Here is a 26,985-nt window from a genome sequence, read left to right as displayed (position 1 = left end):
AGAAAAAGTTTTTCGAACCGAGGTGATTGGAAGATGAAACTTGCCTTCCCGAATCAATACCAAGCCAGCGTAAAGGGTACATATTCCAACCGGGGGTCAACATAGATTTCCCGCACTCCCGGGTTCCCGTAAACCTTCCATTGGACTGTACGGGACCGTTCCATTCTCAACGCTAAACATCATAAATAATGGTTTATGATCGACGAAAAGTTTCGACCCGAGGTTTTGTTTTCTTCATGTATTGTTTACGATGTAATAAACGGGCGTGCTAAAACAAAGCACCATTTGATGAGGTAGCCACTTGGTTTGTCACAAACAAATAAATCTCGTATTTAAAAACTCACTATCAGAAGCAGAAGCAATGTAGTTTGGTGCTTTTACTGCACGTCAAAACAAATCCGAAAGCGATCGTTAATTCACATGTGTTTATAGCCGAGTTGCGTATGTAATGATGGCTCGTTTTCATCCTGATTTGTCAGATATTTGTGATGTAGTGCAAAAGCAAAGAAACTAGTCCCACTCAAACAAGCATTGCTTTTGTGGTGTTTTCTTTATAGATCATTATTATGGTACTTTAGACTGTAGATTTGATTATTTTGAAGATAGTAAAGATACTTCTACTATTCGCGATCTGTGAACCGGTGTTGTTTAGATCATTGAATGCTCACTCAAAAGTGCTATGAATTCCACCATTTATGCATCGCCGTGTGGACAAAACATACATTGAAATGTTATGTTACTTCAATTCGTTTCGAAAAAACGGTGAATAGCACGTGGAAAACATACATTAATCAAGCAAAGAGAGGCTTATGGAATTATTGATACAGTTGCTCAGATGACATAGATTTGAACGATCATTCTCAAATCTAATTTAAGTTGCGACATGATCAAGATGTGGAAAACATGTTACATCTTTGAAAATTTATTTGTTGTAATCCAATATTCCATACTTTAAATTTTTCAATTTCTTAGTGTGTTGGATAATTGTAACTTACTATTATTTATTTATTTTTATTTATCCGGCACTACATCCGCTTTGCGGTCTTGGCCTGCCTCAGGAGTGTCCGAAACCGCTCACGGTCTCGCGCCTTCGTCTGCCAGTCCGTTATCCCGGCCTTAATGGCGGACGCCTCCACGCCATCTTGCCACCTCAATTTGGGCCTACCACGCCTCCTCTGTCCTTGTGGACGGCCTAAAAAGACTTTACGGGCTGGGTCGTCCGTTTCCATGCGTATAACATGGCCAGCCCACCGGAGCCTGGCGAGCTTAATACGCTGTACGACAGTGAGGTCGCCGTACATCTCGTATAGCTCGTCATTATAGCGGCTCCTCCATTGTCCTTCCACACATACGGGGCCAAGTATCCTTCTGAGCATCTTCCTCTCGAACGCGGCTAAGAGGGCTTCGTCAGATTTGGACAGTGTCCATGTCTCAGAGGCGTATGTGAGTACTGGTACTATATAGGTACTATATAGTCCCAGCTTCGTCCGTCGCGACAGGTTCTTTGAGGTGAACTGCTTTTTCAGGCTGTAGAATGACCGGTTGGCAGCCAGCATCCTTGCGCGCAACTCAACTTCCATACTGTTGTCGTTGCTGACCTTTGACCCAAGATAGGTGAATTCTGGGACGACTTCAAAAGTGCGTTCACCTATCTGTACATCACGCCTACGTAGATTTGGATTATTTATTGGTAGGTCCGCTGATGTTGCCACCATCAGTTTGGTCTTTGCCTCGTTTATCTGCAATCCGAGGTTCTCTGCCGCCTGCTCAATCCCTTGGTAGGCTTCTGCTACATAGGAGAGCCGCAGACCAATGATGTCTATATCATCAGCGTATGCCAGGATCTGGGTTGACTTATAGAAGATGGTTCCCGTAGTCTCCACCCTCGAGTCGCGGATGGCCCTCTCTAGCGCCAAGTTGAATAGGAGACAGGCAAGCCCGTCCCCCTGGCGCAGACCCTTGGTGGTAGCAAAAGGTCCTGAGAGTTTTCCATCCACCCTCACCTGGCATGTGACGTTGGTCATAGTCATTCTAACTAGCCTTATCAGTTTGGCCGGGATTCCAAATGAGCTCATAGCGTCGTACAGTTTTACCCTGGCTATGCTATCGTATGCGGCTTTGAAGTCTATGAAGAGATGGTATGTGTCGTTTTTGTATTCAGCCATCTTCTCCAAGATCTGCCGCATGGTGAAGATCTGATCAGTGGTTGATTTTCCGTTTCGGAATCCTCTTTGATAGTTTCCTACTATCTCTTCGACGTGCGGGACAAGGCGATCCTGAAGGATCAGGGAGAATATTTTATAGGCGGTATTCATCACCGTAATACCCCTGTAGTTGTTGCAGTCCAATCTATCTCCCTTCTTGTATATGGGGTAGATGATGCCGAGATTCCAATCACAAGGCATCGATTCGCTATCCCACACCTCAGTAACAATTTGATGAATCTCGTTTTCTAGTCGTGCACCTCCATTCTTGACCAGTTCGGCTGCAATTCCGTCGGTTCCGGGTGCCTTGTTATTTTTCAGCCGACGGATAGCCTTTCGTGTTTCTTATATGCTAGGTGGCAGTAGCATGTCACCATCTGCTAGTGGCGCTTCTAGCTGTTCGCTAAACTGGCCATTGAGTAATTCATCAAAGTACTGAGCCCACCGCGAGAGGACCTCTGGCTGGTTACTAACCAGATCTCCATCCTTGTTGCGACAGCAGGTTACCTTAGATACAACGTTGTTTCGGTGACCTGCTATCGCTTGGTAAAACTTTCGTGTCGGTCCGTATTCTCAGATATAATAGTTCATAAATTTTAAAAATTATCATTGCAACTGTTTGAGCAGTTATTGAATTAAATTACATCATGTGGTTTCCCAGCTCCCATGCCTGAATGGACAAGCTTGAAACAGTTGAGAGACGCTTTTCTCTTTAAGCCCGTCAACATCTTCCTTAATGCGCAGAGATGCCAGTCTGCCATGCAAGATTTTTGCTGCTGGGAATATCTTCTTTGGACAAAGACACGAAGTAGTTCAATGTACATTTGTGGTCATTTTTTACGAGGAGAGATTGATGCTTTAACTTTACTGGTGAACATTGACAGTGATGCGCCTGAAAGAATGATGCAATCTGGTCTCTGAATCTGAAAGAATGATGCAAATGATTAATTGGTTTACCGCGAGATCTCGATCTGGATACGCTGATTACGAGTCAATAACAGATATGAGTAGGAAGAAAATACTACTAATATTTTAAGGCGGCGCTCTAGCAGCAATCGAACACGACATAAGACACGAACAAACCCATATAATCATATGGAGGTGCACTGTCAGACACAAACAAACAAACAAGACAAACCTCGAGTCGAACATGTCAGTTGATTCTGTCTGTGATGTTCGATACCCACCTGTGCTGTGAGTACCTTGGCTGTCAAACGCTTCACAGCTACAGTAGATAGAATTCAATGCGGGACATTTTCAAGTTTTTTTACGTAGTTTGTCTCTTTTTCTTCTTAAAATTGCGTACAAAATATTTAGAATAGCTATCAATAATATTTGCAATGCTTCACAATCAATTATAACATCAAATATACAGGTTTGAAACGTATAAAACTATTACGTGTACACAATGCATGTATAAGCACTGTATGTGTTTTGGCATGGACGTTTGTTTACATTTTTCAATAATAAATTTGAATGATTTTTATGTTATTTTTGATATGAATAACTAGTATATTACTTGTTGAATCTTCCCCCTGCAGATGGATGTTCATTTAAACTATGAAAATGCTTCATTTTCGAGTTGATAAGATAGGCGTATTGCAGTGCATCATGACAGGTCTATAAGACATCGAACAGCTGACAGAGCACCTATCGAACAGAGTCGTGTTTGTTTGTCTCGTTCGATTGGTCCCAGAGCGCCGCCTAACTTTCCTTTTAGTGTTGATTACTTAAAATAAACATAATCAGGTTATCCGTTACTAGTCTGATTGAGTTTTTTATAGGTTTATCTATCATAACAGTGCTGGAAATATTCTACTATTATAGTACGAGCTTTGAATATCTGCTTGATTAAATAATACAATTTTGAATTGATGAATAAATAAATCAGTCAATACTTTGCGTGGGGTGTAAACGAACTATCCGTTAATGCTGGTCATTAGATGACTTGAGTCATATGAACACATGATCAAAATAATAGTTAATTAGAATGATTTTATTTTAAAAGAAAGGTTTTGTATCATTCAAGCACAACATAGCGATTGCCCGGAATTTAAACGTACTGTATAGCTTGGTGTTTACTATGGAATTGATTATGATTCTTTATACAGAGTTTCCATAATGTTTGTTTATTATGAAAAATATCAAAATGAAGATAGAATTATGATGGAGTATGTTTAATTTGCCTTGCTTCGTTATTTCCATTGTTATCTGCAAACTGCTTCACTTACGCTCCACCTGTTTACGACAATTTAAGCTACAGCAATACCTCCTCCAAATCGGTAAAAGAAAGGCAAAGTTAAGGTTGATCTGATGATCATATATCTCGTTGCCGATGGAGAGCACTTTTTGTGAAAGGTCTCCACTCGAAAAGCATGCGTGGAAAAACTTGAAAAGCTTTTGCAACAATTGCTTCACATTTCAGCAAGTAGGCGCCGCTTCAAAATCGCACTCTCGCTCAGCAATGCCCTCGAGAGGCGCACGGTAATGCCAGCCGGCATCGAATCCAATCCAGTTCCAGTACACACGTTCACAAGGCACAAGGCACTTTCTGGTGGATGGATTGAGGGAACTTGAAGCCGTAACAGCTTGAAAAGAGTGTGGGAGGGGGGAGGTAAAAAATGGCCGACTTGAGGAGTTTTATTGCCCCTCCGCAATTGATTACATGTGCGCCGCATCAAGGCGGCACAAGTTAAAGACGATTACTCCCCGTGCCTACGCCAGCGTGAGTGCTTTTGGTGTGCGCTTTTTTTTCTTTGGCTTCTTTTTCTTGGACGCTTTAAATTGCGATACATCTCGGTTGCCGCTGTTGGTGCAAGCGTTGGTGTATCATTTGGGTATGTTCTCTTAATCTCTGGTACGGCCGTTTCCATCAGCTTCCACTGGGTTTCTGGGCGCCTCGAAAAGCATGTGAATTTCTGCTTATTTTAATTGGCACCCAGTGGCGGCAACAGTAACAAACGTTGAGATAATGATTGTTTAATAAAAATGGAGCCAATTATTTGTTCCGATTTTTTTTCTTTTTAATTTTTAACCTGAGTGAGTGCAAAACTTTGTTAAATGACTTTGCTTCAATAACTTAAACGGGATATTATTCTATTAGTAAGATTATATACAACACACTTAAACGACATTAGTTTGGAAATGCATTCAGCCTTTCTTGGTTTGGTTTACGTTGGTCCTTGTTTTTAAAAGTATTAAATAAAATTAAAATATATAAAATATAGTTAAAATATATTATTATTGTAGATGTTGCTGTTTATCTGTTTTAGTATAATTTTAAATATATCTTAAACAATATGCAAAAAATACTCTTTATGAATAATGATATCTTAATGTATACAAAAATGGATTAATGTGTTTTAACAACAACATTGTTGGAACAACATCATTCTAGAATTTCATCACAGCTTGAATAATGTACACACACTTTCTACTGGAAAGATCGTTTTTCCATACAAATATTTTTTTTATGATTTATGATTTATTTGTGATGAGATTTTTGTTAAATTTTCAAAAACCGGGTTTTTGATACAAACGCACGCTTTTTAATTTAACTGTCAGCCAACTATCAAGCGTTCGATTAAAAAGCATGCCAACTAAAAAGCGTTCAACTATTAGATTCTCACTGTACACAGAAAACTTTTTTTACTGAACTTCAGTAAAATTTTACTGAAATTTTTTTAACTGAAGTTTCAGTAATCCTTTCAGTAAAAAGAATGTTTACTGAATCATCAGTAATGTCCGGTGCTCACCAAAATGACAGCTCGTTTACTGAAATCCCAGTAAAGCTATTCTCATATTACTGATTTTTCAGTTGTTGGTAGCGATTAAAAATGACGAAATATTTATTTTAAATTGAGTTTTTATTGATGCGCAGATATTGCCAGTCCCTCAGTTCATATTCATACATGTTTTGTGTTGTTTTATACAGTTTTTATACTGTATTTTGCCGCCGCAAGTGTAGATGGTTCAGTAAGCGCTCACAGACACCACGCAATTTCAGCAAGCACAGTGGATAGTAGCAAACATTTTACACACCAACACGGCTGCCAATTGTTTTAAATTAATCCCGTAAGCCGAAATATCACCTGAAATTTCACCAGGGTGCCTGTAAGCGCCTACTAAATCAACTTTTTGCACATCACGAGCATGTAGGTACCGCATTGTTTTGTTTTGATGTTCTGACTGACAGGTCGATTTGACAGAATGAATTGCTGCATTTTCAGTAATTTGTTTTACTGATATCCAGTGAAACGACTTATTTGACACTTATTTTACTGATTTTCAGTAAAATGCGTATTACTGAAATGAAATCAGTAAATTATTTTGCTGAAAGTCAGTAAAAACATGACATTCATACTGAAAATCAGTAAAATATTCTATTACTGAACCGTTTCAGTAAAAAACTTTACTGAATCAGGATGAGAAAATTTGCTGTGTAGATGGCATGCAATCCAAGTTCAACCAGTGAGTTCGGACTAGTGATGTGCTGTATGGAGCGCACCCACGGCTCAGATCCGACTCCGACTATTGTTAGTTCGATTCCGACTCCGGCAAAATGGAACCACTAGATCCGGCGACTCCGGACGACTCCGGACGACTCCGAACGACTCCGAACGACTCCGAACGACTCCGAACGACTCCGAACGACTCCGGATGACTCCGACTCCGGGCGACTCCGGGCGACTCCGTACGACTCCGGACGATTCCGAACGACTCCGGATATTGCAGCGCGGACCTACCTTCCGGAGGCGATTCCGAATTTATCGGAGTCAGATCGGAGTCGACTCCGGATTTTTGTCAACTTTACCCATCACTAGTTTGGACTGTAATTACCAAATCATTCTTTTTACCATGCGATCTGAAACGAATTGATCACAAACGTTGGTAAACGTTTTGCACGATCAGATTTCAATATTTTTAAATGATATCGGTTTAAATGGATAATTAAGTATTGGTTTAAATTATGTGTAGCATATGAAAAGAATATTATGTTTACATAAACTGACAGCAATTGTGAACATAACAGATTTAATTTAATTTATTGTTTTCAGTACTACTTTCGTTCCACGATTACCCGCTCTCTTAATTAATTGGTTTATAAAAACTGACCGATTTACCTTTCAATGACTACAGTCTTTCCCCGAGTTACGCGACACTCGAGTTACGCGAATTCGAGTTACGCGAATTTTTATTTTTGACAGTTCAGATGTCAAATCAGTACAATTTTCTCCATCAATTGTCAAATGAAAAATAATTACCGATAAATAACCAAATTTTCTACACCAATTGCATCAAATAAGTATTAAATTACATAAATGAACTAAATTCAATCAAAAATTATGATAAATATAGTATATTTTTGCTGTAACATGTGATATTCGACTTACGCGAAAATCCGAGTTACGCGAATGTCTCCGGAACGCATTATTCGCGTAACTCGGGGAAAGACTGTATTCAGTGAAACGCAATCGACCCTTAATCCCATGAATACTGATATAGAAAAGTGCAGTTGGTTCAAAATGCTCAAGCCCAGACGTTATATGTCATATCCTGTGTATTTAATTTGCGATCTTAGCAACGATCACACGACACAGTGTTGCATGCTTATGGTCGCTTTTTTTTTATTTTTAAATTATAACCCGTGAATCAATATTCCCGCAGGGAACTCCATGTCGTAGCCATCGAAAAATACCCTGCTTAGTTAAAAACTAACAGGCCGTACGGCATTTCATTATTGTTTGTTTAAAATTGAATTGATTTGTGCCGAGTCCAATTCATAACTAATCGTACTAAGAAACATTCTTATTTCATTGAACTTTGGTATAAACATATACCATCTTTTAACTATCATCAAAGAACATTCGAAGCGTATGCTAAATGACGTTGGCAGCACAGAGCATTCATATGAGTAATGACGGAAACCATGTTTTTCCTAGCATCCTTTTCCTTATTCATCCCAGCTTCGTTATGGTCAGTTGGTTGTAGTCTACAGAAAAAGGGGAAAATCATCAGTTTGGTAGTAAGTTGTCACAAGCGTGTGAACAGCGAAGGTTCTATAGAAGGACTCATACAACAACAAAAATGCCACATGATCAAAATATCGTCATGTTGAACAGTTTTAAAAAGTTGGATTTTTTTTCTATTTTATGGTTCAAAAAGTCGGCTTTCCGTTGTTACTTTTTTGTGTGTGTTTTGTTTTCCACCGCGTCCATCAAAAGATGGCGATATGGTGTGCACGTTTTCCGTTCGTGCAGAACGAAGGACGAGGACGGGTTGGAGCGTAACCTTTTGCGATGCACACACGCACACACACACACAGACCTCGAACGAGGGGACCAACGGATGGGTGACCCGTTACGGGTTGCACGGGCATATAGTCGGGCTGACGACGGTAAACAGGCCTGATGAGTACGGCGAGTTGACCGGCCGACCGGAATTGCCCCCGCCATAAAAGCGGCATTTTACTGTTCCTTTTTGGTTTTTTTGTTTTGTTTTTGAACAGGGGGTTTCCAAAAATTTGTTTTCCATTTTGACAGCTTTTTTTGCGTCTTCCACAGTATTTTTTGCAACTTTTATGCTCAAATGGTGTACCATAGAAACTGCATTTTTCTGTCGCTCCGAGCGAAATGGGGAACCATTTTAGGAATTTTAGACATTTTGGGAGAATTCTTTAAAACCCGATAGAGTATTGTTGCATTCTAATGTGTTAAGCTTTTTTGCGTTAATCTTTGTATTGTATGTATTGTATTAGTTTACTTCCTTTTGAAAAGAATATTATGTTACTTTATAAAAAGCTTTTATCATTCAATTAGCGTTACAATGCGTTATGGTGGGTTGAAATATATTACGATTAAAATATAGAAGGGGAAAAGTAGAGCAATGTCGTATAAAACAGTATCCCGAATGCTTTAAATAAGTGTTATTAGGCCCTTACCTTTTACCATTCAATCTCTGGCTTCTGAATTATTTATTTTATTTGAACCCAATAAAAAAACCCATCCATGTCATATGAATGGAGCAAAAAAAAAAAAGCGTAAATCCTGTTTTTTAGCCTTTTCTAATTAAAAATTAGCATTTCATTTCAAGAATGAAATTAAGAAAAAAGCACACCATACACTCGAATCAATTCATTCATCATGTCAGACGCCGTTCTCGCTACTGTCTGTATCGTCGCCGCTGAAAGGGAAACTGGGCAGCAGAAGAGAATATAAACAAATGATCATATAACAATTAGTTCCTAAGCTTTTTAGTGTGTGCGAATGGTTAGTTTTTTTTGTTCGTTTTTGTTTCCCCTGTTGCTCTTTCCTACCTTGATCAAGTAAAACAAAAAAATATTCTTCGCAGGCCTCTAAAAAAAAACAGCGGTAAAGAGGATTGTTCCAACTCTAATGGCCGCAATATCCACACACAATCCACACTAACATGCATATTATAAACTATCCGATCGTATCCATCACCAATCCTGCCTGCGCTGGGTAATATGCTGTACCCTCCACCTGGGCCAACATTTTCCTCAACACGGGCGCACAAAAAGAAAAAAACCCCACATCGAATGGTTATTTTCGTTCAATGTCTAATTTAGTACTCACTGCCTCTTAGCCGGAACATGTGTTGAGGTGGAATTGGTTTCGTGAATTTATGCCAGGTTTATAAGGTTTAGTTTTGTTGCCACTGCGGTGCACAATAATAACAATAACAACTCTTGCCATCCCGTTCAAGGGGAGGAGGGGGGAGGGGGGGGGGGTGGAGTATCAAACGAGTGTGCGAGAGGCTGTGTGAGTGTGAGTTGTATTATTTATACGCCCTAACACCCTTGCCGCGCCAGACAGTCCATAAATGCGTAAACTGAGCTACTATGCTACTCAAATGACTTCCGGAGAACGAAACTATCGGTACAACACCTTCTGAATCGTTGGAATCGGGCAGGTGGAGCTATCTTAGCGAGTGCCATCACTTTGCGGACTGCTGGTGCAACTTGTTGGGGTGATAATACTGCTAAAAGCGATTGCTGGCAATGACACAGTTCAGCCCGAAATTCAAAACATAGGACTTGAGAGCACCAAAAGCGTCCCATATCCTGTGTGAATCACCCAAACGGGGGAGCTGGTTCCACCAGGGCAATGTAGAGCCATCGGTTAGACTAGGTGTGATAGATTCTTTTATGAGCACGATATAGTCATATAATCATTTGTGTAGTGCAGTTTTTACATCGGGAAATAACCATCAAGCAAACGGAAATTTTAAATACTCTTTGGCTACTTTGATTGACAGACGTCGTTGTGTACGGGTCGGGTCGATATCTTCTTAAAAGCTTCGACTCTTTGGGGAGACCCAAGGTGGGAGGTTGTAAAAAAGTGGTAATTAATCTGTTATTGGTGAGGTAAAGCTTCACTGTCCACCATATAGGTGTAAATATTCCATTTATTTTAACGACAAGTGTGATTTATTGATAGAAAATGAACGTTGCTAATCGGTGTTACGTTGTCAAACGTTTTGTGCAAATGGTAATCGTTGTATTGACGTATGGAAAATTATAGCCATTTTATTTCAACGACAATGATCGCCGATTTTTTTAAGGTTGTCAGTAATTTTCTAAGATAAAGTTACTTAGATGCAGATTAATTATGCGTCTGATCGTCGTAAGTCACTTTGGCGATCTTCTATCACTCAATTGTCATTTAGCAAGTAATAACTTCAGTTCAGAACACAATAGTTAGCTAATACGCTTAATGATCGTGCATTTTAGAGGCGGCAGCAAATTTGATAATATTTGATAATAATATTTTACGGATATTAATCATACTGCGCGTCGTATCTTATGTTGAAATTAACTGAAATAATGACTAAATAGCAATTAGGTGATGCAATTACGATAGCACTAACTAGTTTTTACTTGATGGGTTTTAAATGCTTTTAAGCTAACTTGAACTTCATAATCGACCAGCTTACATAAACTTTTAGGAATAATGAGGAAACACTAGATAGAACCCGAAGTAATTACCAATACCCTAACTTATGTTCAGCTTAAAAAGCCAAAATGTATGTTAAAATAAATGTATACAACTACTACAGGTATTCCCCGATATACACCATACTCGATATACGCGATTTCGCTATACGCTACTTTCTAAATTTGACGGTTCTTTAAGCAAATTTTACAGATTTGACACATCAAATGTCAAATGCAAAATAAATTTTATTGAATTAAAAAAAACATTTTAAAAGGTACACAATTATAATTTTTAGTTTAAATCAGATTAAATAACAAATTTAGTGGCTAAAAACCTACCATTTCAAGCAAAATTTAACGAAAATAAGCTATAATTTTACTGAAAACCTCGAAATTTGACTTACGCAAATATTCGAGACACGCTATTGCCTCCGGTTCGCATTAATACCGTATATCGGGGAACACCTGTAAATAATAAATCCTCAATTTATATTCACAAGGGTGTATATCAAAAAGTTGTTACATCATGAGTTCAACTTGCCAGTTCACTTTCATAAAATGAGCATAAAATGAAAATAAAATAGGAACAACTATAAACAGCAAAATAATAAGCTAGCTACGCATAAATAAGACCCATTTTGCTGTTTAATGATTTATTATAACTATTAGATAGCTATTTGCATAAGCAATGTATGTATTTGTGTAATAAATGTAAGAAAACACAGTATCAACTTATGTACTAATTAACCTACCAATGGTTATATCAGCTACCTGGTGTATTTTTTATATTATTTTATTTTTAAATAGACTTATTATCTTCAAACGTTTTGTAGAAATGAATGTATTTAATTCTGGTCTTATTAATAATGTTTCTGTTTTTTCACAAAAAGGGACAAAGTTTACAATATTGTGTCAATAATAACGTCATTGACGTCGCCCAACTTTTAATGGAAACTTTTGTCTCTACTTTTATTATACTTTTATCTGTTTTTTTTTAATTTTATAAAAAAATAAATGCTATTTCAATAAAAAATATCAAACAATACTAGCACTTTCATCCACCCGACTGTCCTATCTCTTATATTTTGATCATTTGTTGATCTTCGCTCAACCATACCCTGATTAAGCCAATCGGGGCCACCGCGGCCAGACATAACGCAGCGAATGAAACTCCAAAACGGAGTTCGAGTTAATTAAGATACCAATCGGTCGAGCACACACCCGTAACCCCCATTTCGATCGCCTGGCGGGTAAATCGGACCTCCGAACAAATGAAGCTCGATCGGTGGAGCTGGAGTTTTGTCGGATCAAACGGATCTGATCGTATGGCAGAATTAATCTAGTATGAAAAAGGCAAAAAAAAAGATCAAAAGCATGGCTGAAAACGGCAAATGTTGATTGGTCTGCTGCTCGGACGGTTGTCCCTATTCCGTAGCAAATGAAGACATAAAAAAACGGGAGAGTTGCTTTGGACACTTCTTCCCCTTCTTTTTAGGTGTTTCTTTTTCAACCTCTTCTCCAAGACACGATGTGCTTATTGAAGACTTCCATTTTATGGCACCTCCCGCACCTCCTGATCGATCGCTTCCATGAATCCGGGAATGGTCGGGCTAGCTGTATTCCTCTGTATTCCTTCCTCAAGCTCTACTAACTCCCGTTGCCGCTTTAGTTTGTGTAGCATAGACGAAAAAAAATAGAAGGAACAAAAATGTGTACAGGCTCCTAGAGAATCCGCATTTCATTAAATTGTTGATGGCATCTTTTATGTTTTTCGATGAAACGGCAAGAGGTCGGTCGGTCGGTCCGATGGTCCGATAGCGTCCAGCGAGATCGTGACGTTTGAAATGGTTCCAAATGAAACTGACCAAAACAACCAAATTCACTTGTAGTGCCGAGAAGCGGACAACCATTCGAGGAAGCATCGTGCTAGCAGTAGGATAGGAGGGAAGCGGGAAAGATATAAAACTTTTCCTAGAGTAATTTACAACTCGCTCCAATTTGGAATGGTTCCTAGAACGCCATTGCAATGTGCAGGACGTTAATGTGGACGTGGTTCTACAGCGATGATCGTTCACTTGCCCTTCATCCATTGGAAGCGTTTCGGTTTTATACTTTGGGTTTGAGCGTTCAGAAAACACTTTTAACTTATTGATAGTGCGCTATAAATTCTGAATCGTTCAAAAACAACTTTACAATGACAAAATTGCAAGACAACTAACAAGTGCATTTATCAATATGGCAATGCTGTTTGATTTTGGGAAGCTCCAGCAAAGCATCGTTCATTTTGTGATCCTTCGTTAATAAAGACAGCAAAAGACTTCCTACCAGCAGGATGGTACAATTAATAAAATACGAAGATATGTATTCCGTTGGAATTTATGACCGTTGCCGTTGCGATACACGACGCTGAGACGGTGTGTGGATCGATAATTGAGCCAGCTGTAACCGGCCCAACAGAAGCTAACCCCCGAGGTTTTTGGGAACAGTTCGCTTTCCCATGACACAAACACATACACATAAACGCACAAGATGTGATGAGCAGAACACATTCTTATGCTGGAGATCGTTTTTGTTCCTTCTCACTTCTATCTTAAAAGTTCTTTTAGCCGCTTTCTCGAAGCGGACATGCCACTCCGGATCGTTGGTCCAATTAACGAGAAATTTCCTTTTCCACGTTCGATCCTACCACTAAGCTGGGGCATCGATGAAAAGGGCAAATGGAAAGATAGGGTACCGCTTTTCGTTCTTTTAAAAGACGGCTTTTACGATCAATCGGTTAGCGTTCGATGCACCATGGTCAAAATGGAACCTGTCGGTCGCTTTCTTCACGTACAGGTGAAAAAGGTGCGCTGAGGGGGAATTTTGTGAAGGATATTTTTCCATTGTCCATTGTCAGCTGTCAGGAAGTTAAAATGGCGCTGGGCAGGCTGATTGTATCGTGCTATTTTATGACTTTTTTCTTATAATTTTATCTCCCGTTTGAAGGCAGCCATTTTTAAGCTTTTCTAGAGGTAAGCCATGTGACCAGGGACGGATTAAGCAGTACGCAAAATAAGCGGCCGTGTGGGGCTTCAACGTATCAAGTAGGCCAGAGAATAAGAACCTACTCTCCTCTAACTAGTAAGTTTCCTTCTTAATCCCTCTCTGGTTTAAAATTCTCCATACAACTTCTCGATCGACACATCAGAAAGATCTACATTCGTGTGATCGCGTAGGGCCTCCAGTCCAGTGTTAATCCGCCCCTGCATGTGACTAAGCTAGATCAACAGAGGGCAATAAGAATGATCGAGTGTAAGCGTAGAAAAGGAAAAATTGTTTAGTAAAGCAGATGTAATTAATGGCTTTTTAGGGTTATGTTTGAGATGCCAAAAGATTATTACCAGAGGGAAACTTTGGATTTATTCAGTAAATCAATGTTTAATTTTTATAAATTTTTTGACGGATATGAACGAACAGTTTAGGCCAGTTTTTCGGCAAAGCACGACTCATTAACTGCGGATGGTTTTTTGCTTCCTATAGGCTATATGAAACATAATATATGTGTTTTTAATAGAGATATTTTAAGTGCGAATCTACATGTGTTTTATTTAAACAGATTTTAGATCTTTGTTAGCTCATAGGGGAAAGATAAAAGAAATGCACCTCAAAATTCAGAATAGTTATGAAAATGGGATAAATTAAAGAACATCGTTCAATTTTTTGAGTTCTAATTTTGATGCAGATAAATGATCAAATGGCGAACACACTAAGCCTTTTAAGGCCATACGTAGTTCGATTCTTAAAAGGACCGATGGAGTGATTAATCACATCCTTTTCGATCCGACACGATACTGGGTGTCTCAAATTTCTAATAGCAATGAATTTGATTGCTGATTAAAGTAGTGATTCGTAAGTGTTATGTACATTGAATGCTGAAAAAAAAATAACACTCTCGCGAAAAGTCTCAAGTAAATTCAATTTATTATGGAGTTATAGAAATATGTGAGTCTGGATTGAAATAGCAATCCTTCAAACTCTTTAAGTACTGTGAATCGAAATAAATGATGCATTTTAAAATCGACATATTTTTCAGATTTTTTATTTTTGCGATCACTAAGTCATCTTTTCCCAACCCAATTTTTAGTTTATTTGAAGCTGCTAGCTCCGGAGTCGAGACAATAATGTATATTTTTTGCAAACTTCAATCATTTGGTCAATAGATGGAAGGTAATGATTGGTAGGGAAAAAGGTACTTCATCTTCTCCACAAAGTAAGCGATAGCTATTGTTTAAGATCAGCACCAAATGCACCTCGAAGAAGGTACTTCAGTGGCTTGCGATTAGTGATAATGTCAAAGCCACTATTCCTTCCTAGAGGTTTTGGCGATCTTTTAGCTCTATCTAGTCTCGGCAGGTCCAAATACAACTCACAAAGATGGAACCCGTAGAATCGAAGAATACCAATCCACCAAACGTCCCTCCAATTTTTGGCAGAGTTTTTAAGGGAACCAAAAAAGGGAAAGTCGATGGAAAAGATCCCTTTCCAACGGTCTTGGCTAATATTTCGGCTACATATCCTAAAGATGCTCAGAATGTTGTCGTTTTTTTTTTTTATAAAATATCGCAGAATCCAAAGAAAAATGAAATAATTCGCTATTTCGTATTTCTTATTTATTTAATTAAGTCATCTGGCTTCAACGAGCCTACATAACCACACTTAAAACGAATTTCTTATTCCTATCCTGTTAAAAACTAATTAATGCTGGTCAAAAGGTGCAACGTAACATGCTCTTTAATTCTTTAATGTCAATATTAAAATCTACCCTATTGTATAAAACGTTATAGAATCGTTATAGAGGACAGTTAGTCCTTATAGCCAGTAGCGGATTTTCCTTTAAGCGGACTGAGCGGCCGCGGGGGGCCCCGGCCTGAAGGGGGCCCCGAGCTAAACTTTCATATTTTAGATCACTTTTATAAGCGATTGATTTTTTGTTAATAATGCACACACGAACGGAAAACTAAATCATTCTTAAAGTAGTACATTCTTACAAGTAAGTGTGTGGAATGTGTTGATAACGTTTATAGCAATTAAAAGTTGTTACGAACTTTGGAGATAATTTTTAAAGGCCAAAACAAAATTTAACTTACTTTTGCGCTCTTCCATATTAAAAACAATAAATCCTCTCCTGATAATAAGTCATGAAAAAGCTCCTGGGACGATTAATTTATATTTTTTTAAAACTTCCTAAACGATCTCGATTGCAAGGACGAAAAGACTACAAATACGCAAGTGCAGGATAATCATTGTCGGACGCTTGAATTTCAGGCACATGTTTTATGCATCTGTGAAACAGGAAATCACACAAGCTTTGTATAGTGACTTTCACTGCTCATGTACATGAATAAGCAAACAAATGTATTGCAAACTCTGCTCTAAAAATACAAAAGTATAAATAAGTAAAATTCAGATTTTTTGTCAGGTTTTCCAGATATATCTTTATTAAGATATGCCTAGATCTGTACTGAAATTCGGAAAGTCTGGAGTTTTAATAACTACAGTGTATCATTTCATCGTTGATTGATTCATTTCAATATAAAAGACTCTTAGCTTGGAAAAACGATCTAATGCGTACTTGTGTTGAAAAACTACTACAGAGAATGAAATGCTTCTTTACTCTAAACAATAGTAACACTAGTATAGCTAGTATTTAATATAGTTTTGATGTTTGCAATACCGGACACAACGATGATGCACATCCTAAAAATATGCAAAATATGTTAGCTTGATTACACGAAGACTATAGATGCTATTAAAATAATTAACTAACTGCCATAAAAAAACGACAGAAGAAAATTAATCCCTAACGAAATCAGGATGACATATTTGGTATTCGTAACGAGATATTCATAAAAATGCGATATAATTTTCTGGACTTTTAAGGAAACTAGGGGCCCCAATTCTATCCCCCGCTTAGGGCCCTGAGAAGGATATAAATAAAATTAAATAAATAAAAATAAATAAAATAAAGGAAAATAAAAATTCATACATCAATGATTTTTTTAAACGAAAACGGCATGACTGGTTTCCTTAGGCTCTCTTCTATCCTTGTTCCATTCTTATAGAAAAAAAAACATACATTAGATAAGCAAAACCTCATTCTGCAGCCTAAATTAAAGGGCGCTCTAGCAACCACAAGCTGAAATCCAGTGTAGGTCAATGTGACAAGAATTGAGCATGGATGCATCGCTCTATATTCGTCCATGTTTGTTCGTTCGTTCGTCTTTTTTTACCTCCCCCAATCCGTCAAATAACAAGCCGCATCGCCTATACGCGCTGATAGTAGTTAACCTTTGTGTTTGCTCATCGGTTTTGTGTGCCAAGGGCTCTAGGTTTTATTTGCGTACAAAAAGCAACAACCAAGAAGCAGTGTTGCAGTGCCTACGCATGGCTTAGAACCGGGACGCACTACAGTCGCTGCGGCGTATGGTTGAACAAACATGCCGCCTGGTTGGACGGTGCGCAATGGGTTGGTTTGATTTCGGCCGTGCAGTGTACCGGCCGTTGTCACCGTTGTCGTGTGGTGACACCGTCCCAAGGGGGGGTGTTCTGGAAGAAGGATCATAAATTCTCCTTCACAACTGGCTCAAAATCGACAATCATCCCTTGGGAGAGCTTCAACGCGTGACGGTAATGCGCAAGACAGACACACGTACACGCCGAGGTGACTATGATCGCTCGTGAAGAAGTGGAATTATCAGCACGGCGGGCACTGGGCGGGTGTGCAACACAGTGTGCGCTGCATTTGAAGTGGTGTTTTGATTTTGATGGTTTTATAATCACCTGTCGTGTACCGTCGTCATCGTGACGGATTCTTGGGTGCTTTCTTTGCGTAGGTTTATTGCGCGCTTCGGTGTCGACATGCGCGTCCCTTGCGTGTGCAATTGTAAAGCCCAATGTTCTTTATGCACATTTTGACTGCACAAAAAGAGGATTAGGCGTATGCATTTGAAGAAGCAAGGTGACGTTCGTTCAAGTGGTTTTTTTAATCTACTTGATATAAAGATTGTTTACTTTCTTACCCACCAATCCAATGCGATTCAAACGAGCAAAAAGCGGCAATGCTCACTGCCCACTGGCAGACTGCCTACAACGCCCACAAGACGGCTCCGCAAGTGTAAAAATCAAATTAATCAACAAATACGCGCAATAACCATCCACATTATTCTAATGATTATTGTTTTGATGAGTCTGGCAAATGGTCGAAAACCGGTGCTAATAGCGCGATAATATCTCGTAGTATCTTCCTCCACTCACTGCTACGCGCACGCGGCACGGCCCCCTCATGCACCCGCCTCATTAGACGTATGGCCGGCAATCTACGACTCGAGCCGGTTAGCTTTTCTAGTGCACCGCCCGCCCCATCCCACTACTGTTGCCCCCGCGGTCCGATAGTAAATTAATATAGGAATAAAAATAAAGGCATAAAATTTTCGTCCACTTTTTTATATGAATCAAGTCCGCCAGGCAGGTCGGGAGGGGAGAGAACACGGGGAGCTACTTATTAGTGCCCGCAGTTGCGTTTGGGAGAAAACTACGGCCGCGCGATGAAGTTAAACGGTACGGCGCTGTGAGGGAAATCACTTTGGTTTGTGGCTTGGGCGAAGCTCCGCAGGGGTGGAAAGTTATTTGGGTTTTAGGTTGAGAGAGAAAAACTTTCACGCAAACCGCACCGTTCACAATTTGGCTAGTGTTTCTTAGTGAAATTGCATGTGGAAAAGGAAAGTTAAGTGCAATCTCGTCGGTTCATTTTCACATCGGCTCGCTTTTCCTCCAGTGTGTGTGTGCCAAAGCCACAAAGAAAAAATATGTTTTTTTACATTGTGACTAGTTAAGATAATACAGAACGGTCGTTTGTGGTGTTTTGTATTGAAAGCACTGGGCTTCATCACTGGAAGGATCAGAGGAGGATCTGGCTATAAGTTAACGGTCGGCGAGGATACCGAGATCGTAAGAAACTGAGTGCGTTCAGTGACTACCAAGCTGCTATGCAGGATTACACATTAGGGTTAATTTTTAGCTAATTTTTAAACATGATTTTAGTAAATAAGAAATACTAAATTAGATTAGATTTTGGACCTCAACGCGAGGCACCTATCAGCAGTACTCTACATATGCCTCTAAGGACTCAACATCCATATGTACTCAAGGACCCAAACATACGATTGTGTACTGTTGTAGAATCAAGAGGATACCCCCATTACCTAACAGCGTTTCAAGTCTCGTCTAGTAAAGGACACATTGCCACCTGGATTGCAATTTTTGGGTTTAATAATAACAAAAAAGTACCAAAAGACTATGAAACAGCAGCTATAATGACGAGTTGTATCGGCTATACAACGATTTCACTTCAGTTCCGTGTCAAACTTTCCATGCCATCTGTATGACACCGGACGATCTACAAGGACTGAGGAGAAGTAGGTTCACCGAAACCAAGAGACTCCATTGTCCTACTTTCATATGCTAAATTGTAACTAGCCATACGTGTACATTAAACATAAATGGTGGAATTAATGGCAATTCCTCTACCAACAGAACGATACAAGTACCTAATTGAATTACCTATAAAATCTAATGAACTAGGTTGTAACGCTCGCGATTAATGATCCTGTGGTGAGTGTGGCAAACTTTTTAAATTCGCGAAGTGCGCGATCACCCTACACTAGAAAACGGGTACTCGCCTGCCTGTACCCACTAGTGAAGTGAGCTTGGCTTTCAATGACTTATTGTTACCATAGCAGGATAGTCAGTCCTAATACGTACACTTATGTACTATTTATCATCGGAAAGGATTCACTAACACCCTAAAATTGTATGGGCTTCCGGGGGTAAAAAACCACTGAATTCGAATAAACCAAACCATTCGGATTTTGCAACTAAGAGAATCTGTGCCTTTTGCTCCATCGGGATTGATTCACAAGGCCGCATCCTTTGCGTGGCCCACACATCCGTTCGTCGTCACTGCACAGAGTTTAAAGGCCAATAATCAATTTGTTCTAGAATATTCAGAGAAAAAAAGACAACACAATTTAAGTTGGAATCACTAATCGCTACTTGGCTCTGCGAATTTGGAAGATTAACACTGGACTGGAGGCGCTACGCGGTCACAAGAATGTAGGCCTTTCTGAAGTGTCGAGTGAGAAGTTGTATAATAAATTATAAACTAGAGAAGGATTGAGAATTATTTTACGTGTGAAATTCTTTTTTTTTCAGGGCCCCTCGAAACCGCGTGGCCCCCCACGGCCGCTTAATTTGCGTACTGCTTAATTCGCCCCTGGCCCTGCGCATTTCAAGGGCCTCAAAAAAAGGAACCAACCCCCGCTCTTCAGTAAATGTACCACTCAATCTTTCTTTGGGTGATAATCCTTCCAACAACCTTCCATTGAACACTTCAGTAAAGCATATTTTCGTGTGATCACTCAGAGCCATCGTTTGACTTAATCCGACACTGGCTCTGCTCTGACAACCATCATGAAAATGATCAGCTGTCCCGTAACGCTCGTTGTAACGCTCATTATTTTAAAATGCTGCTTATTTTTTCCTTAAAAAACTTTTTTGTGTTGTTCTACTTTATTTTCATTGTAAGTAAATTTAAGAAACTATAGTTTTTGACAAAAATATTTAAATAATCAACTAATAAAATAGTGAAATTTATTCATTTTGCGTTAACTATGTGGCTTTGGAGTCTAAAGAAGAGATTGTTGTTGAAACTATGAATCAGAAATTGTTGCATTTCTAATACAGCTTTAGCGGCTCCAAGCGGAGTTGGAAAAAAGGCATAGAAGTGGCATGTTGGCTCAGTATAGTTCAGGATGGTTCGACAGTTAAACGATTACGAACGGCTCTTGACGATTCCGCATGATTTGAACGGATCCAGCCGGTGACGGACAATTCTGGACGTTCAAAACAACGATTATAATGGTGTTGGATGTTTCTTAAATTTTTTGAACGATTTTAAACAGTCAATACGATTCTGATAGGCCCCCACAATCCGTATGAATCCGATAGTTCCCGATGATTTCGGACGATTCCAAACGAAACCGAATGATGTCGTACGATTCCGATTCTTAATTGGCGAAACGAAAACCTGTCTAGTCGGAAACAAAATGGAACCATAGCTGCGCTCTCCAGAACATATCACTAATGTTATGTCTATTCTGCAACAAGAAGCAATCGACATTTCTTCTTGCTTTCGCATATAACATTCCAAAAATCTTTATTAACCGCTTTTTTAAATTGCATTTTCGAAACCGTTGTTCAACTCCGAAACTGTGTGCACTAGTGGGCGAACATTCTAACCAAATGGTCAAAATATGCCAAACTCTTCAAGTACTGTGATGTAAACGCTCGTCACGAACTATGGGATTCTATCGACATGATAATTTTGACCACTTGTCAATCCCAACATCAAACCAACACGCACACACTCACGTTTGCCTGCACATTACAATAATTTGCTTTCAACTTCATACCAGTGAATATTTGTGCGTTTTTCCGAGTTTTTACTGATATTTTCAGTAAAGTTTGGTGAATTCTTCATACAACAGAGACAGCAAAAGCGACCGCACCATGGATAACACCGGTGATCGAATAGAAAAGCTGTACAAAAACTATGAAATCTTGAGTGACGCCAAGGAGAAGATCGGCGAGGTTGGTTGTGCTTCCGTCATTTTTTTTTCACCCGCTCTGCTAATGGTGCCGGGAAAAGGTTGTTTACACTTGTGGTTAAATCGGTTTGATTGTTGTGTTTTTTTGCCACAGCACGAAGCAGAATACAAGGAAATTTTGGATGCGGTGAAGGGCTCCGCGAAGGAGAAGCGTCTCGCGTCCCAGTTCATTGGGAAGTTCTTCAAGCATTTTCCCGGGCTGGCTGAGCTTGCCATCGAGAGTCAGCTAGACCTGTGCGAGGATGAGGACACGCAGGTAAGAAATGTTCAGCGACATCGTAAGCACATTCGGAGGGGTGTTTTAACATTTCGACTCGGGATTTTACAGATCAGACGCCAGGCAATCAAGGATCTGCCACAGCTATGCCGTGAGACGACCGAGCATACGCCAAGAATTGGCGACATTTTGGCCCAATTGCTCATTACCGAAGACTCGACCGAGCTGCTGCAGGTGCATCAGTCGCTGCTAACCTTAGCAAAGGTATGGGAATGACTGTTTTTGGTAGAAATATTGTTAATTTTGGCGATATTTTTCGACCCTATTTCAGTTCGATGCGGTTGGGACGCTGACTGGCATTTTCAGCCAGATCGTGGGCGGCGACGAGACGACGCGATTCCGCAGCTTCCAGTTCATTAACAACAAAATCATGAAACTTGAACCCCAAATACTGACGAAGGCGGTGGAAGATTTTATCATTGCTGAAGTGAAAAAGATAACACTGGTAAGTCGCTTATCGGGTGGAAGTGTGACTAATGAATTGATAATGACCTTTTTTTTTCTTTCCTTTAGGACGTAAGCTCGGACGAATTCCATCTGTGCATGTCCATCCTGAACCAAACGAAGCTCAGCAAGACGCTTCCCGGTCACGTGGAGCTGGTCACGCTCGCCGCCGAACAGGCGGACCTGGAAAGTGATCCCGGTGTGCTGGCATCCGACGATGAAACGGTCGAACGGTTCATCCAGTGTGCGACCGAAGCCATGCCATACTTTTCGGTAAGCTAGCTGGAAGTAAAACGTCCAAAGTTCAATCATTTCTATTAATGTTTTCCACACTAGTCCCAGGTGGAATCGACCCAGTTCGTAAAGTTCATGTGCGAGAAGTTTCTGCGACCGAGCGTATGGAGCCTGATCGGTGCCGCGGACGAGCAGCACCAGACACAGCTGCGTCTGCTGAAGGTGTTTGCGGAGATGTCGGGCTTCTGTGGGACGCTGGAGAAACCCGCCGAAAAGGTGGAAGCTATTTATGAAGTTTTACTGGTACGCAAACAAAACACAAGCATTTGCCGAGTTGCCAATAAACGCTTGTTTCGTGCTTTTGTACGTTTCAGGAATACATGCCACTGCCGCCGCATGATGCCGACCTAAATGAGACACCATCGTTCCAGTTTTCGCATGCCGAATGTCTGCTATACGCACTGCACACGCTTGGCAAACAGGCGGTCGATTTTCTAACCTTCCCCGAGAATCCAGCCAAGCTGAAGGACTTCCGATCGCGTCTGCAATATTTGGCGCGTGGTACACAGGGGTGAGTGTGGTCGTGTTTCCTAGAGGAGCGACCTTCAACTACATAATCCCTGACAGTGCTATCATCCAAAGGAGGATCATTGGATGTTCAATAGAATCATTTTGCATTAACTTCTTACCATCTTCCCTGCGTGTTTCAGATACATCAAGAAGCTCCAGGAAGCCGTCAAGGGCAAAACGGCGGAGGAAATGAAATCGGAAGAGAATCAAATCAAAGTGACCGCCCTAAAGACCACCTCCAACATCAGCACTTTGATTCGCGATCTGTTCCATTCGCCGCCAAGCTTCAAATCGGTCGTACAGCTGTCCTGGGCTATCCCGAAAGGCAAGAAAGCGGTAAGAAACGTTCCTGTGCACTTTTTACCAATTTGTACATTTCAATAATAACCTTTTAACCATCTCTCTCCCTCTCCCTCTCTCTCTCCGCATTGTCCACCGTCCAGCAACAACAAAACCAACAGCCGAAACAGAAGCAGGAGGAATCGGCCAAGGCCGGCAACAAACGCCACGCTCCGATCACGTTCGATGGCAATGGTAAAGCGGCCGGCGATACGAAAGGCCCCAAGCAGGGCAAACCGAGCCCCGGGTCGCAGAAAATGTACACCCCACCGTCGGGTAAATATTCTGGCAAATTGCACCGGAATGGCGGTGGCGGTGGCGGTGGTGGTGGTGGTGGCCGACGCCCCAGTGGTGGCGGCGGCGGTGGCGGCAATTTCCGCCGTGGCAGCTATGGTGGAAACGGAGGCGGCGGTGGTGGTGGTGGCCGCAACAATGGAGGAAAAAGGAAGTATTAAATCGTGACACAGTGTATGGTTGTATCGAAAAAATAGGGGCGCAAAAGCACAGAGTACGCGCAATTTCAATCCCCACCCCTCACCCCCTTTTTATCCCTTAATCGTAATGAGATGTACTGGTATTTAACAATTTAGCGTCTAACCATGATCATCTTCTAGATAGACATTCCTTTGCTTAGGGAATGAGGCTAGAGGCCAGTAGCATGGTAAAGGTAGACGATTTATCACGCTGTTTGGTGGGTAAATACTTTAGGATGTGAGAATAGTTTAGGACAACGAAGACGGGGGATAATGGAGCATTTTCTTCGATTATTTTTTCAATCATAAGTTAAATTTGGCGACCTTATTCGCATTATGGCAGTTGTGCAATATTTTACACTGCTTTTATTGATTTGATGTACCATGCTACCAGTTAACATCATACTTTAATTTTAATGTATCACTTTCACTAACACTAACTAAGCACAACTGTCCTTTCAAACGCGTTGTTCGTACACCTTATTGGAGTCCCTTTGTTGGAACGCAAGGGTGGAATGCTCTGTACAAATACCAAAAGGACGCGCGAAATGGACGCAGCAGCAGCAGCAGAAGCAGACAGACAGACGACACGGTAAACCCGAAAAAAGAAAGCAATAATCAACGTCCAATTCGCCCAGCAACTCACCAAATGTGGCAGAGAAATGTACTTCAATCATCGCTGTATCACAACGGGGAGCTCATCCACTACTGCTACTATCACCAGCTGTGTGTGTGTGTCCTTATCTTCCTTCTTCATCTCCCTTCTAATTGGTAGTATCTCAGGGCTTATATAGGGTCTTTTTCAGTGCACCAAATCCATTCTCATCCCTCTATCCTAACTAACTTGTGCTCTCGCTTTTGCCTCCTTGTTTTTGTTGCTACAAATCATTACTGTACACGATTTTCGACGCATCATCCAACACACACTCACCGTCGATGATAATCAACCGACCACCACCCACCCTGTCGCAGGAAGCAATTCTCTTTCAGCGTGTAAGTGTCTCTAGACGATCCTGGAGCGTGGAGTGGAGGAGGTGTTGTTTAGCCAGTTTTGGTAATTAAAGTTGGCATTGGGTTGTGCGAAGAGATCTCCGAGTGATCCCCTTTCTCTATATAGCTCCGTGAGTACTTGTTCTTCCTACTTTGCACAGACAAACACAACACTCACATCCACCTTTTACTGTTGTCTATGGCAACCCGCTTGGTGGATGGTTTTCACTACGATGGTATTACCACCGTCATTATCCTAGAGATAGGAGATTATTTTTCTAATAATTTCATATGAATTTTGTTTTCGCTGGTGGTGGGAAAAATGATTCAATTTTCCATTTACCCCCCTATGAAGTATGTAGTGACGGCACAACATGGTTTTAAAAATGTTCGTACACCGATTTGGGTAGAACGTGCGTGTGCGTGTGTGAATTAAATGGATAATTTGTACGTTGAGCTGCATTCGTTGCTTGATATTATTGCAGTTGCATTTTGTTTTACTGATTATTGCGATGGTACTGTGAAGCTTAATTTCACGGATTCGCACAAACATTTACTATCGAACGAATGTGTGTTTATTTTATTTTATTTTTTCCTCTAATACTACGGGGACTGTGTTTTGCGTAATTGTAGTTGAACATTTCACGGTATATTTTTGAGCGCAATGAGTCTAAAAGCGACCCGACTAATGTGTTGCGCATTATAACTGAGCTAAATGCTAAACTATCGATCTTACAATTTGAAAATACAGTACAACCCCCTCCGCCAGTTCGACGTTCTCGTGAATAAACAACACTTCGTGGTATGAATAAACCTTTTTTTGTTACATGGTTTTTATTAAATCCGAAACAAAGCAACCGGGAAGATTGCCCTGGTGCTATATTTTAATGTAAAATATGTAATAAACAGATATAAATGTTCCACTTTGCTCGCGTAATCATCAATTCGCTTCCTCCGCTAAAGATACCCTCTAAAAAGCCAACCAGTAGAGACTATTTCGACTCCTTTTCGTGATACTTCGCCACTGCAGCCTCGAAAGTGTCTATCGTATGGTCGCACACCCGCTCCAGATCTTCAAGCCCACGCCGCAGCACATCGATTGCACGAACACTTTTGGCGGCCTGTATCCGGAAGTGCATCTTGTTCTCGGCCGGATGCGGGACGGTGTAGCCACAAAAGTTCACATCAGGGCTGGAAAGGAAATTTAAAATGATACTTTCCTGCTACCAAAGCGACCAATGCCGGCCAGTACTTACTACTTGCAGATGATGCTTTTCAGAACATTGCCCAGCGTGTGGCCCTCGTCCTCGAACACGAATGTGCGCGAACTTTCGCCGGAGTTTTCATCGCCGGTGAGCTAGTGGAAATGGTGGAAAGCAGGGACATTTGTTAATGCTGTTTAAAGAAATGGCGATGTCCGTGTTCTTACTTCTGCTAATTTCGGCATGGTAGGATGGAACAGTTGGAGCTTAAAGGCGAATCAAAAGGCGAATCACGCCGGCTCTGGTAGGACCACGCTGTTTTGTTGTTTGTTGTGGAACTGTCTACCGCTGCAGATGTAAACATCGCACAAAGGGCGATTCGAAGGAGAATGTAATGACGTTTAAATTTTTTAAATTTAGTTTTTTGTACATTTTTTTAAATAACACAATAGAAATAATATAAATCATAAACATAGGTTGCTTTTGTTACAATAAAAAGTTTCATGTAAAAAGTACGAATGAAAAAAAACATGTTCGAACTCACTTTTGTGAATTTTCTTCATCAAGATTGCACATTTATGATTTAACACTTT

The 26,985-nt window shown here is 40.4% G+C and overlaps 2 protein-coding genes across 2 annotated transcripts; one reads left to right on the top strand and one right to left on the bottom strand.

Moving 5' to 3' along the window:
• Nucleotides 1-21,591: 21,591 nt before the first annotated feature.
• Nucleotides 21,592-26,003, top strand: LOC1279022 (apoptosis inhibitor 5 homolog). The gene is made up of 9 exons (XM_061656277.1): nt 21,592-21,846; nt 21,958-22,119; nt 22,192-22,344; nt 22,412-22,585; nt 22,654-22,857; nt 22,921-23,121; nt 23,193-23,389; nt 23,529-23,724; nt 23,832-26,003. The coding sequence occupies exons 1-9, from the start codon at nt 21,766-21,768 to the stop codon at nt 24,180-24,182; spliced, it is 1,719 nt and encodes a 572-aa protein (XP_061512261.1). The 5' UTR covers nt 21,592-21,765; the 3' UTR covers nt 24,183-26,003.
• A 2-nt stretch (nt 26,004-26,005) lies between these two features.
• LOC1279021 (probable DNA-directed RNA polymerases I and III subunit RPAC2) lies at nt 26,006-26,765 on the bottom strand. Its single transcript, XM_318678.3, has 3 exons — nt 26,620-26,765; nt 26,447-26,547; nt 26,006-26,381 (listed from the first exon to the last, which is right to left on the bottom strand). The coding sequence occupies exons 1-3, from the start codon at nt 26,635-26,637 to the stop codon at nt 26,183-26,185; spliced, it is 318 nt and encodes a 105-aa protein (XP_318678.2). The 5' UTR covers nt 26,638-26,765; the 3' UTR covers nt 26,006-26,182.
• Nucleotides 26,766-26,985: the final 220 nt, after the last annotated feature.

The sequence above is a fragment of the Anopheles gambiae genome, chromosome 3, assembly GCF_943734735.2.
Source record: "Anopheles gambiae chromosome 3, idAnoGambNW_F1_1, whole genome shotgun sequence".
Classification (NCBI taxonomy): Eukaryota; Metazoa; Arthropoda; class Insecta; order Diptera; family Culicidae; genus Anopheles; species Anopheles gambiae.
Note: the sequence above shows the minus strand (reverse complement) of the source record. Positions and strands in the feature narration are given on the sequence as shown.